This window comes from Ailuropoda melanoleuca, chromosome 3 (genome assembly GCF_002007445.2).
Source record: "Ailuropoda melanoleuca isolate Jingjing chromosome 3, ASM200744v2, whole genome shotgun sequence".
Classification (NCBI taxonomy): domain Eukaryota; kingdom Metazoa; phylum Chordata; class Mammalia; order Carnivora; family Ursidae; genus Ailuropoda; species Ailuropoda melanoleuca.
The window spans coordinates 44,344,050-44,362,609 of record NC_048220.1 but is presented as its reverse complement, the minus strand read 5'-3'; the positions used below and the strand labels follow the sequence as shown (position 1 = coordinate 44,362,609).

The following is an 18,560-nucleotide window of genomic DNA, read 5'->3' as shown; positions in this document are numbered from 1 at the left end:
CAGCAATTCTCTATTAAGCAATTCTAATGTATTTTCCTTTTCTAAAATTACAAGTCATACCTGTGTTGACCAGTCTGGAAGCAACAAGTTTTTCAAGCAGATCATCCATAATAGGGCTTCCATCTTTATAATGTTTTGACAGTCTTCGGAGGGAATCCATGTCCCATACCCAATTCTCAAGCATTTGTGATGGCACCTCTACAAAATCCGTTTCCACATTTGTTCCACTAAATCGTGCAAAATCAGTCTAGAAAGTAAATACAGAGGTCTTTTTTTAAAGCACTGAATGAAAATGTGATGAATCATAATTAAGACTCTCTAAACTTGGGTACCTGGCTGGATCAGTTGGTACAGCACGCGACTCTTGATCTTGGGGTCGTGAGCCCCACAGTGGGTATAGAGATTACTTAAATATTTTAAAAAAAAGACTCTCCAAAACTTAAGTCAGAATCAGAGTCAACTGCCTCTTTGAATAAAGGGTTAGGATAACTTCAAATTTAAATGGAAACAAAACACAATAGCCAAGCAGCCTGAAAAATAACCACCAAGTACTCTATGTTAAATTAATATTTCATTCTTTTGAATCATAGACAAACTTGGAACAATCATCAGGAAACAGAACTGAAAACAAAAATCAGTCTGAGTTAAAACTAGCCTTATGCTTTAGAAGTAAAAATATTAAAAATTTTTTTCCATTAAAAATGAATAGATTTTTTTAAAAAGATTTTATTTATTTGAGAGAGAGAGACAGCCAGCAAGAGAGGGAACACAAGCAGGGGGAGTGGGAGAGGAAGAAGCAGGCTCCTAGCGGAGGAGCCCAATGTGGGGCTCGATCCCAGAACGCCGGGATCACGCCCTGAGCCGAAGGCAGACACTTAACGACTGCGCCACCCAGGTGCCCCAAAAATGAATAGATTTAAGACAATTTCTCCTTACTTCTCTTTTGTTTGCTTCCTTTTGTTTATTCAATACATGCTTTTCCGGGGGCACACGTCACTCTATTTAACTACTCAAGTTTTAATCAAAATCAAAGAGTTAAATGACACCACTGCAGACACATATCCTTTGCATGTATGTTGTGCTTTGTGTTCTAAACTTTAAATAAGTGATTCTAAGAAAACCGTGCTGTAGAAAGCCTCGTCGTACCTCTCAGGATAGAAGAAGATACCTTAACACAAGCCACTTCAGTGGGAGTTAGAGCTGAGGATCGGCTGGCAAGTGGGGTGAGTGAAACACGGCTATCGTTTCCTGGACAAAGGATACACTCAGGAGTTAAGGCATCCCTTGTTAAAATAAAGGACTTATTCTGAGAGTGTGGGCTAAGAGTTCAGAAAAAGTTTTTTTAAAAAAGTGAAGTTCAGTAAATTGTCGAATCAGATGTCAGAAAAGCTCTTGCTCAGAAAGAGGGGAATTCGCTAGAACAGGCTGATGTTTTCCAACCCGCACACCATCCACAGAACCCCACCGGCAGAGGAGATTCCATATTAAACCAACTGGGTCATCAGCAGAATGGGGGGTATCGCTGTGCTGTCCTTCCCTGAACCTCTGTCCTGTTTCCCTCTTCAGATGTGTGACGACACCCCGACCTCTCCCTGACTTCACTGTCCCTGCAGCTCTGCAGAGACGGGAAAGGAAGAAGGGCTTAAGCACCGGAGGACGCCGCAGCTGGGACACCGCATCAGCAGCAAAGAATGATTCTGCTTTTGGCCCAGGGCAGAAGCACAGATGTCAACGCCACTACACATTCTGCCTTCCTCTCTTTATGCAAAAAAACGTTTTGCTTGACTTCCTATTATAATTGCGCTGATTCTAGATATGAAGAGCTGCAAATACTGAAGGGCCAAAGGGGATGAAATGCACGAGGCCCTGGAATGAGGCCACCTGTGTTTGAGGACATCCCAATACAAAATTCTTACAGGAAAGAGGCAAGGGTTCCAGAAAACTGAATATTTTGCCTCTTTCTGGCATATAATCTTCTAAAATAACAAACATCCTACACTTAGATAAAACAATCGGATACAATAATCATAATGGCAGACATCTATTGAGACTTTACCACATAAGGCATTATGGATTATCAGATTCAAATTCCAAAATGGCTGTATGAAGTACATACTGTAACCTCTGTTTTGAGGTAAGGAAACTGAAACAATGAGATTAACAGGAGAGCTAGGATTTCAAACCAGGTGGTCTGACTCCAGAACCCACGGTTTTAACCACAATTGCTCTAGTGCCTCTCTATCTTATAAGAAAAATGAAAAACATAAAAGGTTACATTATGATGTTACAAAGTGGCTAGATCTTCCTGGACGTTATCTAAAGTAGAAAAGTCTTATATCAAACTTGCCTTCATAAGAAGAGCAAAACTGAGGTCTCAGCTGTGGTTTCTTAGCAATCCTACTTCCTTTCTTTTTTTTTTTTTTTAAAGATTTTATTTATTTATTTGACAGAGATAGAGACAGCCAGCGAGAGAGGGAACAACAAGCAAGGGGAGTGGGAGAGGAAGAAGCAGGCCCATAGCAGAAGAGCCTGACGTGGGGCTCGATCCCACAACGCCGGGATCACGCCCTGAGCCGAAGGCAGACGCTTAACCGCTGTGCCACCCAGGCGCCCCCCTACTTCCTTTCTATACCGGAAGATGTTTCAAGGACCAAACCTGAGGCTGGGTGTAAAGGTCAGCCTTTGTGACCACCTGTCCTACAATTTGGATTCTGTCTTACTAACTGCACGATTTTCTAAAGATTACAGTTTTTAAATAAGTACTAACAGAGCAAATAAAGACAAATAAATCACACCATCAGCGACCACTATACAATTATTTTGACAAAAAATACACATTTTGGGGGCGCCTGGGTGGCACAGCGGTTGAGCGTCTGCCTTCAGCTCAGGGCGTGATCCCGGCGTTATGGGATCGAGCCCCACATCAGGCTCTTCTGCTATGAGCCTGCTTCTTCCTCTCCCACTCCCCCTGCTTGTGTCCCCTTTCTCACAGGCTGTCTCTTATCTCTGTCAAATAAATAAATAAGATCTTTAAAAAAAAATACACATTTTGTATATTCTGCTTATGTGAATATTTTGCTGTCGACATTTGCAAATGAGGGTGCAAATCAACCCCAAATAAAAAATGTATGTGTGTGTTTGAAGGCGGTGGTGGTGGTATTTCAGAACCTAGAAAAACATGAACAAATGAATAACTCATGAGCTAAAATTGAATAAAATAAAAATTAATGCAGTTATGTCATTCAGAGTAGAGAAGAGAAGGCTTATTCTGTCCAAAGCCATCGGGTGGTGGGGGAGAGAGCACAACAAATGAATGAACAGATCAACAATGTCTTCTAAAGAACAAAAGGAAATGTTTGCAAGGAGTAAAAGCTAAAAATAACCCTACTGCTTACTAATTTCCCGAAAGTCAGTCACGCTGTTTCTCTGAGTGCCCTTTGAGCAGTATCATTTAAATATTTTTCAAATGAGGAGAACAAAGAATCTACGAAATTCAAAAGCTCAATTTCCAGCAAACGACTAAATTCTAAAAAGAAAGGAATCCACAGTCAGCCACTGTATTAAGTCTACAAAGAAACCCTGAACAAGTCTTAGGATCTAGTAGCCTCCTGGGGGTCTGACACTCAAAACAGCACTACTGCTGAATGATTACTCACTGTTGACCAGCCAGCAAACACCACTCCCTAGTTTTAAGATGTAGGTTCCAAAGAACCCTAAAAAGTCCTTTATACAGTTTTTAGTAAGAACAATTTGAAGGTGATGAATATATAGCAGATTATAGGCTACAGTAATTACTGATGTTAATTTACTTCCCAGATAAAGCAGAGCATTGTGAAATAAACAAAAATAATCTGATTAACAAATCACTTTGCGGGTGACACATCAAAATGTTTTAGAGCATTATTGCTGCAAGAAATGTTTTGACAATAAAAGCCTAGAAAACAACGTAAACTTAGATTTCTGTTTGGTTATAATTTCTTGAGAGGAAGAAAGTTGTCTAAAATGATGAGATTTTTCATTATTACCTTTTTAAACAGAAAATAGGATGCCTAGGGGCGCCTGGGTGGCTCAATCGTTGAGCGTCACCTCAGGGCGTGATCCCGGAGTCTTGGGATCGAGCCCCATGTCAGGCTCCTCTGCTGAGAGCCTGCTTCTTCCTCTCCCACTCCCCCTGCCTGTGTTCCCTCTCTCGCTGGCTGGCTCTCTCTGTCAAATAAATAAATAAAATCTTAAAAAAAAAAAAAAAAGAAAATAGGATGCCTAAAATATACACTGTTACAGATTTTCGCAACAGATCACTTGATGTTATAGGGATTAACTTCTCAATTCAGACAACACAACAGGAGCTGGAGCAAAATTATATAAACTAAAGCTCAAAAGTCATGTGAGCTTTTGGTGTATTTAAAGACCAAAGTCTTAATAGATTATTGTTCTAATTAAGTGACCAAATGCTTTTAGGGGTTGCAACGAAAGTTTTATATTCATGATACCAAATCCCAACTCAAAGAAAAAGCAGTTGCTGAAATCACTAACTGTACTGTGTTTAGAAGAAATGGCCCCAGGAGAATGGACTCTGGCTGTCTGAGGTGATCCCCTATCAATTTCCTAGCAGTCATTCCATACCCTGACCTGTCTGATTTACCCCCAAATCCAGGGATGCTGCAGATGTTTATGTAACAAAGCATTAAAAAAAGAGAAGTGCCACTGTCTCCCAGACTTTGCCACAAATAGGGGGTTAAAGTTCATACTTTTAACTTTACATACACCTACCCATCAATGAAAGTAATAATAGTAATAAAGAGACCCTGGATAACACTTTGCTAACTTGCTTATTAATCTTCACAGCAGCCCTATAGTTCAGCAGATCAGTATCACCACCATGATTTAAAAGACAATCCACAGAGGTCTTAAATACTCCTTTTTTTTTTTTTTTTTAAAGAGAGAGCTCACTCTCTTGCAAGTGCAAGTTGGGGCGGGGGCGGTGGTGATGGTAGGGTAGTGGGGAAGGGCAGAGGGAAAGGGATAGAGAATCTTAAGCAGGCCCCACACCCAGCATAGAGCCTGAGGCTCTGAGATCATGACGCGAGCTGACATTAAGCATTAGTTTTGTGTACACATGTGTGTGTATACAAGGAAATAAACACACAAATAAATAAAATAACAAAAAAGAGATTCTGAAAACAATCACTTCTAACGCTGATGATGGAATCTCTAACTGTGCAGGGCCGGGGGTAGGGAGCAGCGGCAAGGCTGCTGCTAAGTGTTTACTGTACTTGAGGAATATAGCTGAAAGGTCACCTTACACAGAGGGAAACCCGGAACTAGATAAACTCATTCATTCCGCACATGCTTACGTGTGGTTGATTTAGAGGGAATGTCATTTAGGAGGCTAAGGGGAAAAGAGTCCATCCAACTTGGGATACATACTTGGGAGATCAAATTCTGACCACATGACACAGTGCTGTTTCCAGGGCATGGACTGAGAGCATGAAAGTGGTTACAGGCAGCAGAGTGGTGAAGAGCACGACCACCAGACTGTGGGCGAACAACTCAATTCTCTTGAGGCTCAGTTTTCTCTACTTGGAAATGGTGGGAATAATAGTTTAATAAGAGAAGTAGGTTGGTAAGTCTACTTCAGGAAATACTGTGAGGGTAAAATTAATAAATGAAGGTAAGGCACTGATTACAGTGTCTGGCATGTGGTCAGTGCTCACTAAATCTTGGCTGCTATTAGCCTCCTTAGTCTGCCCAGTTTGCCTAACCAGGTATGGTCTTGGCTGGTCTGATCCTGCTTGTTCTTGGCTTCCTCCAAGGACCTATTTTTCGGTATTAATACTGAAGATTAAACAAACCCACATTCTTTTCAACTCATTTCCCACCATTCACAATACTCCAAACTGCTCATGCTGCTCTAGCTTCAGGAATCAAATTTCCAAATAGACAATAAACATTAAAACAACAGAAAAACAAACACAAACCTGCTGGCTTTTTTAAAAATAGAATTATTTATTTAAGAGAGCAAGAGAGCATATATGAGTGGGAGGGGCAGAGGGACGGGGAGAGAGAGAACCCCAAGCAGACTCCACAATGAGCACAGAGCCTGAGGTGGGGCTCCTTATCATGACCCTGAGATCACGACCTGAGCTGAAACCAAGAGTCGGAGCCTTAAGCACTATGCTACCCAGGGACCCCTAAACCAGACAGTTTCTAATCACCTTCCACAGATCTTTACCCAAAAATCTACTGAAGGTAGGCATTTGTGAATTTCTTAAACAGGAGGTGACAGTACTTTGCCTCATGGCAACTTTTTTCCTCCTCTTAAATTATGACTCGTGTGCTATGTATTGATCCCCAAAGGGTTGAATTATGTATAAATATAGTTAGAAGAATACTTCAAATATGTATGGCACTTAATGCTTTCCCAAGTACCTTTCACATATTATTAAATCTTGCAGGCACCCAGGGAAGTAGGTATGAGCACTGTTGTCCTCATTTATGAATTAGAAAAATGAGATGGCTCAAGAAGTGTAATAACTTGCTAAAAGTCACACAGTCAGGCCCACAAGTGTATGGAGGATTTTTAATAAAGTGTTGTTTTTATTTTGTTTAAGATTTACTTATGAGAGAGAGAGCATGTATAAGCTGGGGGAGGGGAAGAAGGAGAGAATCCCAAGCAGACTCCCTGTTGAGCGTGGAGCTCTACAGAGGGACCTGATCCCACGACCCAGAGATCAGGACCTGAGACGAAACCAAGAGTCAGATGCTCAACCGACTGAGCCACCCAGGTGCCCCTAAGGCAGTTATTATCCTAACACTAGGGTGCCTTCCTGACCCCTGTACCACAGGGTTTATTTACAAGACAAGAAGCTCTCTATTAGCCTTTTGACCAAGTTAACACATTATTTGGAATTACATAATTTGAAGTTTTTCTTCCCTTTCATCCTTTTCACTTTTAATTAGTAAGGCTTTATTGTGATTCTGTGCTGCTTTAAGACTTATTTTATTTTATTTTTTTGAGAGTGAGAGAGAGAGTGCACGTACACGCAGGAGCGGGACAAAGAATCTCAAGCAGACTCCACTGTGAGTGAAGCCTGATGCGGGTCTCGATCTCACAACCACGAGATCATGATCTGAGCTGAAACCAAGAGTTGGATGCTTGACCAACTGCAACACCCAGGCACGCCCTGTGTTGCTTTAAAATAATGATCTCTAACAGTGTACAACTCACTACTAATGTGCACACCAACACACGTCATTATGGAAGCTGTTAAGAAGCATTACTCTTCTTTTCTAGCTAAGTTCAAAAGGCCAGCGATCACTGAGAGCTCAAACCACAGTAACGTCAAGAAATAAAACAGATACCACCTCTTGATTGCTATCTTCAAAATTATATGCCCCATAGTATCAACACAAGAAAATATGAGTGAAACTCATCTCCTGAATGATGAAATAGTAGACGTATTGACTAGTGCACCTGTTTGAAAACTGGATGTTCCTGCAGTCCCATTTAAATATTACTATGACAAGCTCCAACGAGCTCTTCTGGTCACCACACTTGCACAATGCCAAAGTGGGGAACCCAAACACTGAGCTGCCATATCTTAAAATCAATCTAGTGGATGTGTATGGCAAATTTTTTTTTTTAACTAGAGAAAGAGAGAGAGGAAGGGAGGGGCAGACGGAGGGGGGAGAGAGAGAAACTTAAGCAGGCTCCCCACCCAGTGCGAACCTTGATGCGGGGCTTGATCAAACAACGCTTAGACTATCACCTGAGCTGAAATCAAGAGTCAGACACTTAACCGACTAGCCATGCGGGTGCCCCTGTATGGCAAATTTTTAATTCACATATTTCTCAAAGAAGTCAAAAGTATTACTTAACACAGAAGCTATTAAGCTCTTTATTCACTACCACCCAGGTTAGGTCAATACAAAAGGTTCTGAAATTATTATAAGCTGCAAAAAAGTGGTTCTGTGCCTATTACTTCTGAGACAAAAGTATTGATTATTGGTTCCATATACAATTAACTTAAAAGTTCTTTTTAAAATTTTTTAATTGACCTATAGTGGATGTATAATATTATATTAGTTTCAGGTGTACAACATAGTAATTTAATGTTTATATCTTTAAAAGTTCTTAAAACATTACAGTACATTTGAAAGAATTAATAGACAAAAAGAGATTTTTCAAAGATAATCTCAGTAGGAAATGACCAATCAAGGTATTGTACCACATACTATTTAACTATATGACACATTTTGTGTTCATGAAGGAAGTTAGGCAAACTCTAAGAATTAAATATAGTCCACTGTTTCAAGACAGAGATACCATATACAAACGCTATCATCACCATATACACTGTCATCAGTATATCAGTGTATATACTGATTCATGTATATATTTTCATATGGTTTATATATTTCAGTCATGAGTCAAAGAGCTCTAAAATGACATAATACCAGGAACATTATTTCCCAGCACTAAAAGTGGCTATCTCAAGGGATCAAAAATAACATAAAAGATCATGAGAATAATGGAATGGTAGAGAAATGCATTATGAGCACATGGTAAGCACATGATACTCGGGTTCTAAGAGGACTGTGTCTGCAAACGAGAACACACATCAAGAGCACTGGAAACCCTATCCGAGAACTACTATTACTTTAATAAACGTGATCAAGACACCAAGTTACTTTCTTGTGAAATCATTAGCTGATAATCAATATACAAATAAGGAGGAAACTGCTATAACCAGGAGTTCTTAACTTGGAATTCAATACGGTCTGGGCTTCAAGGAATCTGTGAGCCCTTTGAAATCCCATCTAAAAATCTGATTGTATGAGTTGTATGTACATTTTCCTAGAAGAGGTATCCACAGCTTAAATCAGATTTTCACAGAATCCTCATATCCAAAAAAGATGCACTATCTAAAAAACAGGCTATTGTTTATGTATGTACAAATATATAACTGGATCTTGGATAATCTAAGTACTATTACAAAAGTCTGAAATTTAAAAAGGTATTTGACTTTTCTAAATTACTCATAAAAATATTTTAGAAAAATGGAAATTAGATTTATTCTAATTAAAGGAAACAGCCATAGAATGGACACTGATTGAAAATAAATATTTCAGGAACCCTATAGCTGTGAAAGTACTTTAAAACTATGTAAGAAAGAAAATTCAGGTTATTCTGGAAGATTTCTTTTCCTTGGATTAAACACAGGATAGAAATGGCTATGTCAGTGTATGAGGACTTCTTTACTTGAACAGATTCATATCTTATTTCCCCATTGTTTAAAAATAAACATGGAAACACCAGAATGTAAAGATAAAATGTTTGAAAGAACTTAACAGTTTTTTAACAGTAGTGACTATAGCACTTTGGAACTGAGTGGGTACATTTTTGGTCATTACGATGATTAGTGGCTATTCTGAGGGCCAGGGATGCTAGATGTCCAGGACTGAACTGCACATGTCAGGACAAAAAAAAATTGTCCCATATGCTGCACGCCATTCATATGTCCCACTGCATATTCACATAAGTGAAAAATTTATAATTAAGCGAGCCTGACTGAACATATTTCTGTGAAGTATTTTGTACCCACTTTTAATTTCCAGGACTTTTAACTATCGGGATCACCTGTGTAAATCAAAGCAAGACTGGTTTTTGTTTGTAAGTTTCCCAAGAAACGTTCACCATTTTGGAAAATCATGTCCCCACTGGTGCTATAGACCATATAAGGAATGTCTCTGTTCCCCCAATTCGTATATTGAAACCTAATCCCCAGTGTGAGGATAGGAGATGAAGCGTCTGGGAGGTAATGAGGTCATGAAGGTAGAGGCTCCATGAATGGGATTAGCGTCCTTACAAGAGAGGTCCCAAGGAGCCCCCCCCCCCTTCCACTATGTAACGACAGAGGGAGAAGGCACAAGACACCAAATCTGCCAGCACCTCGATGTGGACTTTTAGCTTCCAGAACTGACTTTGAGAATTAAATTTCTGTTGCTTCTAAGCCACCCAGGCTATGATATTCTGCTACACCAACCTGAACCAAGACAATTGGCAACACCAGTCTAGGGCTTGAGTTGACAACACAAACCACATTTATCAGTCTGTAGTTTTTGCTGCTGGATTCAGGGTTATTCATAATGAAGACTTCATTATGTCTTACTACAGACCCATGTCCAGACATTACTATTTGGAAAACATAAAAATGTATTTATGTTCAGTGAGGACGTTGTACCAACGAAAAAATTGTATGGAGAAAGGCTGTTCGGGAAAAATGAGTAAAATCCAAATAAAGTGCTGAGTTTAGTTAGGAGTAATGTAGCAATACTGGCTTCTTGGCTGTGACAAATCTATTACAGTAATACTAGATGTTAACAGAAGATGAAACAGGATAAGGGGTACCTGGGCAATTTTTGTACTATCTGCAACTTTTCTGTAAACTGAAAATTATTCTAATAAAAAGCTTATTAAAAAGTTTGCCCTTAGAGATGCATACAGATTTCACATTTGGAAAACTGTTCCTCCATTTCTATTAATATCAGTTTTCTAAACTGTTAGGTTGAACAACGAACTCGATGCTTTCTTATGTCAGATAACATTAAATATTAACAAGTTTATATGGTTTATCCTCTAATACTGTGGGCCTAGATTATTGAACTGTATTACGAAGTTGAGAAAAAATGTCTTTTCATTTTCAGAAATGGAGAAATCAGTTGCAATCCACTGTACGCACACACACACACAAACGCACCCCCTTTTTGGCAAATTCTCGACATGGTTATACTATATTATCTATGATTTTAATTTGAGGCTAGTAATGGAGGTGCTTCAATATATTGATTATTAAAAAAGGAGAAGAGTCTGAGACAGCTGAAAAGCACTCGACTAAACAAAGCATTAATAAGTGGAAGAGACAGATTACAGCACAGTTTATCTGTGAAGTTTACACTAAATTCCTATGGAGAAGAATAAAAAGGAAAAAACAGAGCATCTGTAACCCTTAATGATAATCTTCTTTTTCCAGAGAGTGGTATTCAACGAAGATCCTTCATCAGTGGATTAACCTCCGAGTGAGAAATATGCTATGTAAGAGGACACAATAAGAAAAATTCTGTTTTTATAGAAGGCCTATGAGATTTTTTTTTCTTAAGACTTTTATTTATTTATTTGACAGAGTGAGAGTGAGCACAAGCAGGGTAAGCAGAGAGGGAGAAGGAGAAGCAGGCTCCCCACTGAGCAAGGAGCCCCATGCGGGACTAGATCCCAGTACCCTGGGGTCATGACCTGAGCTGAAGGCAGATCCTTAACGGACTGAGCCACCCAGGCGCCTGGCCTGAGACATTCTTGAGCGTGTTCAGCTTCTGAAAAAACATGTTAAGGGGAGGAACCTAACAGCAGTAGAAAAAACAAAAAGCCGGAAAAACAACTGGTAGGTTTACAATAAAAAAATCACTCACCTGTGCACAAATCTGATGCATGACATGACCAAATTCATGAAAGTAAGTCCGCACTTCATCGTGCCTCAGGAGAGAGGGACGGCCTGCTGTTGGCTGCGAGAAGTTCACCACAAGGGCAGCCACGGACATCATGCGGCTTCCATCAGGGAGGAGGCAGCCAGGCTGGAGACCAAAGCAGGCTGCGTGGTTGTACTTTCCTTCCCTGGGAACCAGAAGCATCACTGGTGAGATAAGAACACTCTTCTGAAGCTAGAACACTGCTGTGACCTCTCTCAGTCATGAAGTCTGATTTGATACCAGAGGACACTTTGAAACATGTAATCCACCCTTGAGAAAGGTCAACATTTTATTAAAATGGACAAACTAAAACTGAGCAAACAAAAACCCCACTATCACTTCACATGAGTTTTATTTCCAAGGTTTCTTTTGTTGAAAAACCTTAACGTAAGAATCAAGAACATACACCACACCTAGCATAGAGCCCAATGTTTACTTTAATGGGCTCTTGCTTTTCTTCCTCAAAGATGGTGTCACCAAACACTAAATTGTGTTAAAGCAAACTTGAGATAAAAGATACAGTTTGATTTACTAAGCAGATTTTTCTTAAAATTAGAATTGATTAAAAAAACCAAATGCCAGACAATAAGGTTGTTTCTTTTATTCAAGGAAGGAAGAATTGGTATTCACAATTAAATGTGCTCATTTTATAAACTAGTCAGGCCTTTTTGAAACAGAACGCTTTTAGTTAGCTTAGGAAAAAGCATAAATTACACTATAAAGTTCTCTATTCTTGGACAATGGGGTATCAGTGATGGGCTCTCCAAAAGCTATGTGCAATTGGACTTTATTCTAGAAGTAGGTTTCTGTCTTCTTCTTTTTTTTTGCTCAGAAGACTAACAGTACATTCAGGTTTGGGATAGAACTTTTAGTTTGATTTGTTTTGATTGATATATAAATTTTTTAATATTATCTTTTCTTGGTGACTCCTTATTAATCTGTTTTGTCTGCTAATGCTATTCAAGTTAAAAAAAACCAAACAAACAATGAGCTTTTCCAGCTTCCCATTATGAGGTATAAAGCTGGAAAGGTCGTTGCTCCTATCCATACAACAACAATATGCTACACAATCTCCAAATCACAACTTTTCTTGAATTCATCACTAACTGGAAGGCAATCAACTAACTTACAGTTCAAGACAGATGCCTCCAAGCAGAGAGGAAGCGAGGAAGCAAGCACTTTTTTACCTGTGGCAAATACTGCAGAAACCAGTAAGAAGCGTCTTTAACAAATTGTTAAAGGCCATGGTGGACCAGCAAAAACAGGGAACCACTGGGTGCTATAGAAAAGGTCTCTCTGCATCCGTTTGCATGGTCTTCTCCCTGAACCTCTCTGGGGGCACACAGAAAGACGGCGCCAGGGTGAGAGGGAGCAGCTGCCTGGACAGAGGAATCAAGCACTGCCTTGCTTCCAGGAGGAAGGTCAACAGACTCTGTTGCCCTAAACGCACTGGGGAAAACCCACTGCCAAGGCAAAGAGAACAGAAAAAATCCTCTCGGTCTGAAGGAAGGACAGGAACACAGTGTGTGCCCAGACCTACAAATGAGACCTACTGAAGAGGCTGAGACAGCACTGAACAGGGACATGGGAAGGAAAGGCAGACAGAAGAGGGGATAGAACCCATGAGCAGATACACCAGAAACTATACACTGAATGTGATAACATTTTTAGCCAGCCCAGATTCTGGTGGTTCAATGGGCTAATCGGTGCTTTCTAGAATAATTTCATGTAGTTAGCTGTAAATGTGTAAACAGATCTATAAATCCTATTTTTAACAGGGGAAAACTAAAGTAATCTGGACCTCTTTATTCTATTTTATACCTCTTAGTACATTATGAAAGGCCAAAAGTGTATTTTTCCCCCCGAAAGCATATTCTTCACTTGAGAGTAGTATGGGTGCTACTGTGTTAGACAGACAAGGGTTGAGATATTTGGAGACCTTTTAAAGTCTAAGAATAGCTTAAAATCAAAGACTTCCTATCAATTTAAAAATCAGTGGCATTGAGAGGTTTTTAATCTTTCCTTTAAAAAAAAACTTGATTTATTTATTTTTAAAGAATTCTTTATTCTGACGTTTTGCCTTTTCACATTTTGTCTACCAAATGATGGTGATTTTTAAAAATGTCCCTATCGCTCTTCCCCTAAGTGGCCTGAGATGATTTCTGTAAATGGTTCGCTATTCACCTGACCCAGAAAATCCTACAAGATCTTGCAAATCAAGAGGTTCAAATCTTCATGTTCACTTTATTTTTTTAATTTTTTAAATTTTTTTAAGATTTTATTTATTTATTCGACAGAGATACAGACAGCCAGCGAGAGAGGGAACACAAGCAGGGGAAGTGGGAGAGGAAGAAGCAGGCTCATAGTGGAGGAGCCTGACGTGGGGCTCGATCCCAGAACGCCGGGATCACGCCCTGAGCCGAAGGCAGACGCTTAACCGCTCTGCCACCCAGGCACCCCTTCATGTTCACTTTAAAACACACGTGAAACTGCCCAGGCCATCAAGGGTATGCATATCCAAAAGTTACCAAGTATCTGAAGGGTGCTACTTTGCAGAAGAAATGGGCGCCATTCCGTCGCTACAATGGTGGAGTTGGTAATGTGCCCAGGCCAAACAGTGGGGCTGGACACAGGGTTGGTGGCCCAAGAAGAGTGCTGAATTTTTACTGCACATGCTTAAAATGAAAAGAGTAAAATGCTGTACCTTGAGGGTTTAAATGTAGATTCTCTGGTGAACAAAGCCCCCCAGATGTGGCATAGAGCTTACAGGGTTCATGGTCAGATTAATCCATGTCTAAATTCTCCCTGCCACACTGAGATGATCCTTACTGAAAAAGAGCAGACTCTTCCTAAACCAGAACAGGAGGTTGCAGAAGAAAAAGATATCCCAGAAGAAACTGAAGAAACAAAAACTTAACGTCCCAGGAGTAAATGCTGCATAAAATAAGTGCAAATTAAGAAAATAATAAATAAAAAATAAAAATGTCCCTATCGAGCATCAGGGTATTTTTGGTTTTGTCTGAGAGTCTCAGTATTCTAGACCATCTAGATGGTCTCTCCAAAAGCTATGTGCAATTGGACTTTATTCTAGAAGTAGGTTTCTGTCTTCCAGTTAATGTTCTGTACAAAATTAACCAACCGTTTTATCCTTACAACCCTACAAAGCAGGTAAAAATAAAAATTGAAATGTGATTAAGAAAAGAAAGTAACTGGTTTTTCTTAAACCTGTTCCAAGTATCCTTTCTCGAGTCACTGAGAAAAAACGTTACTCCACCTCACTTTTGGGAAGTGACAGGAAAGTGACAGGAAGTGAATATTAAGTAGGTCACTACTTTCACAAGAGATCAGCTTCTGATTCCCATACCAGTGCTACTAGCAAAGGCTAGATCTCAGAGTACAAAAGAAACCAGTTATATGTTGGCAGGGAGACACAGGCTGGGGTGGTAAGAACGGCTATCTTTGACCCTGGAAATAGAATCTGGGGACAGTTCTAGAAGACTCCAGGGTTGAATGATTTCCCTGAAGGAATTTTTGGCTTAAAACTGTACACTAACACTCTTATTAAAAATAGATCCATCTACATTTGACAAGGGTTCATTTTTTGATCATTTTGAAAGTGAAAGTAAGTCCATAAAACACTGGGATAAGGCACCATTGTCCACTGTCTGGATGACACAGTTATCCAGGCTGCTTCCCAGCATCTACCCAAAGTCACCCAAAGTCTGTGGGTTAAAAACGTGCTTGTGCTATTAAAGTAGAGGTTACTGTAATTTCCTTTGGCCTAGTTAGTAAAAATGAATTGGTAATTTTTGGCTTTGTTTTAGAAAGCAGCCTAGAGAGGAAGTGATCCAAATCCTCTCATGTCTGATGAAATGCTACAGAGTCCATGGTTACCACATGTTTCAGAGACAATAATGTTTTCAATTCTTACCAATGACTGACTACTTAGCTTGGGTGATATGCATATATAGCCTAATGCACGAAACAATCCTATAAAGGGAATACCAGTCCCATACTGCAGAGGAGGAAACAGAGTCTCAAAGAGATTAAGTCACTTAAGAATCCCAACTCAATCTGAATGACTACAAAGATTTTGTTATTCCTACTGTATTTTGGTGCCTCTCAGCCGGACTCAGGGAAGCGGCCACAGACTCATGATGAGTACTGGCAGACAGACTACCTGAATAATAAATATTTTGGGGGCCAATTTTAAATTAAGTGTAGTGAACAAACTAGATGATGATAATGATGATGATGGCTGCAGACATTTATTAAGCAATAGCTATATGCAGGGTAGTCTTCCAGTTAATGTTCTGTACATAATTAACCAACTGTTTAATCCTTACAACCCTACAAAGCAGTTAGAATTAATATTCCTGTTTTGTCCAACCTATAATACTGCTAACGAAACTGAGGCACTAAGTTGCCTAGTAAGTGATGGAGCCAGACACTCTGTCTTCAGAGCCCGAATCTTGACTTCCATCACTAAGAACCATACATGAGAACTCTGGAAGACAAGAGTCTTAATCTGGGTAGGAATCCAATCCCTAGGCTCCCTTCCAACAATGTGCTTCTCAGTACCTTGGATAGAGGTCCAAGTAGAACTGTCCCAAAACTTCCCCTGTGGCTTTATCCTTCACAGTGTAAAGTGTCACACTTTTATTCCATACATGAGCATCTGCCACTTGCTCAAATGTAAGCCCCAACAACTCCTGGTAGATGTTCAGCAAGCCTTCAGTGACCACTTCAATTGGGAAGTACTCCTTGAGGATCTCTTGGTCTATGGAGTACTTGAGTTCTTCTGTCTGCGTCATGTAGTAATGTAGATCCCAGGCATTGATCTTCCCATCATAGTCAAAACCTTTCTCTTCACATTCCTTTTTCTTCAAATTCAAAATAAACTCTCGCTCTGCCTCACCCAACGGTCTTAATTTCTGGCTTAAATCATCTGTGAGGGAAGTGGGAAAAGTCAGTGATTTATTGCTTTTGAGAGCAAGCACATTCATCCATATACCAGTGTTTTAGCATGGTGTTTCCTCCTTTGTAGTACTTGATGCAGATAACTGGGAGGAAGGAAGGCCGGAAGGAAGGAGGGAGGGAAGGAAAGCAGGTTCTATTATGACAGCACTGCTGTTCTCTTCCCAGTAATTTATTTCAGGGCTCCTTGCCCTCCCATTTTTTCAGCACCAGCCAAACCAAGCCACAACTTCCTCACACCATCAACAAAGTTCAAGTTTATCTCAGAGAACTCTGACTCCAGAATGTTATAATTCAGGACACAAAACAATAGTGAAACCATCTCATGTACGTGATTATTCTTCAGTGAGATTAGGCTCCTCAAAAGCCAAGGAAAATAAACCAGATGCAACCTGTGATCATTATTACTAAAAATTGCTCAACGCCTTTAACAGCCACGGGTTTTGTTTATCACTAATCCCTTCCTATAAAGAATGTCCATTTGGATATAGCAATTTCAGTTTTTGGATGGATACCACAATTTATATACTGTGGTTAATTCTGACTATTTCACTTTCTCCCTAATTTATTTTAATTTAAAATTGGCATACCCATCTGAGTTATCCTCTTGTTGCCTGTATTCACCTGTTCTCCTACAGGCCTAATCAGAATTAGATCACTTTGTAGCTTCCACAAGTTTCCTTCTTTCTCCTTAGAGGGCTTCTCAGGCTGTTGCCTTCACCTCACACTCTGGGGCTGCCTCCCAAACTGCCATGTCCCATACAGAGCCAAACGCATGTTTATCTTACAGTCGTGACAAATCACGAAGGACAAATATATAACAAGAGCATATGCATGTAGATAAATACAGTGAAACAGTCAAAGAAAAAGAAAAATGGAAATATACAACTGACTAAAAAAAGACCCCACCTAGAAAGGCTGTTACATGGCTTGTACTCTTTGCAGTGTTCATTTCAAGGACAAAGTCAGCATGCGTGCTATAGCCGAGGAGGCTGGCTACTTTGGCCCGCAGTGGGAGTAGCTGCTGCAGAATTACGGTGTTTTCCTAGCAATAAACAACAACAAAAACAAAGATTAATCATTAATTGGATCCAAAGCATTAAAAGGAAGTTATTACATGTATTTTTAGGTTGGTAAAACTGTCATTTATTTTTAAACAATCTCAAACTCCTAATAAATGACTCCACTTCAATGTTACAGACATTTTTTAAAATTCATGATCCAATTTTACTTCTGAAATCATTGACTTTTTAAGCCTTAGGAGATTGCTATGAAATCTTAATAGAATTGTTGGTATTATAAACTTAGAGTGAAAATGTATTCTTAAGGACTACAGTGATTCCATTTCATTTCACTGACAAGACTAGAACAAATATTGATACAATGATTCCATTCCATTTCATTGACAAGACTAGAACAAATATTGATACTTTTTTGGTAGTTATAAATACATATAAACACAAGTTTGCCACTTTAACTCCACACCCATTAGTATGGCTATTATAAAAACAATAGAAAACAGTGTTAACGAGGATATGGAGAATTTGGAAACTGTGTATACTACTGATGCAAATGTAAAAAGTGTAGCTGCTGTGGAAAACAGGATTTCAATTCCTTAAAAAATTAAACACATAATTACCATATGATCCAGCAATTCCACTATGTGTCCCAAAAAGTGGAAGCAGGAACTCAAAGAGATATTTGTACACCTGTGTTCACTACACCATTATGTGAATAATAGCCAAGTGGTGGAAGCAACCCAAATGTCCATCAATGGATGAATGGATAAAGAAAATGTGGTCTGTATGTATAATGGAATATTATTCAGTCTTAAAAGGGAAAGAAATTTTGACACATGCTAAAACATGGAAAAAAACTTGAAGATATTATGCTAAGTAAAATAAGCCAGTCATAAAAGAATAAAAATTACATGATTCCAACTTACATGAGGTTCCTCGATGAGTCAAATTCATAGAGCCAGAAAGTAGAACAGTGGAAGCCAGGCGTGGGGGAGATGGGGGGTTGGGAGTTAGCATTTAATGGGTACAGAGTTTCAGCTG

The 18,560-nt window shown here is 39.5% G+C and overlaps 1 protein-coding gene across 2 annotated transcripts in view; it reads right to left on the bottom strand.

The window, feature by feature from the left end:
• NLN (neurolysin) overlaps positions 1-18,560 on the bottom strand; it is a 99,283-nt gene that overhangs the window by 14,695 nt on the left and 66,028 nt on the right. For both annotated transcript variants that reach the window (XM_034656288.1, XM_011225077.3), the window contains 4 exons: positions 17,410-17,545; positions 16,105-16,471; positions 11,467-11,668; positions 61-247 (listed from right to left, as the gene is read on the bottom strand). In XM_034656288.1, the coding sequence (XP_034512179.1) occupies positions 61-247; positions 11,467-11,668; positions 16,105-16,471; positions 17,410-17,545 (892 nt within the window). The remainder of the gene's footprint in view (positions 1-60; positions 248-11,466; positions 11,669-16,104; positions 16,472-17,409; positions 17,546-18,560) is intronic.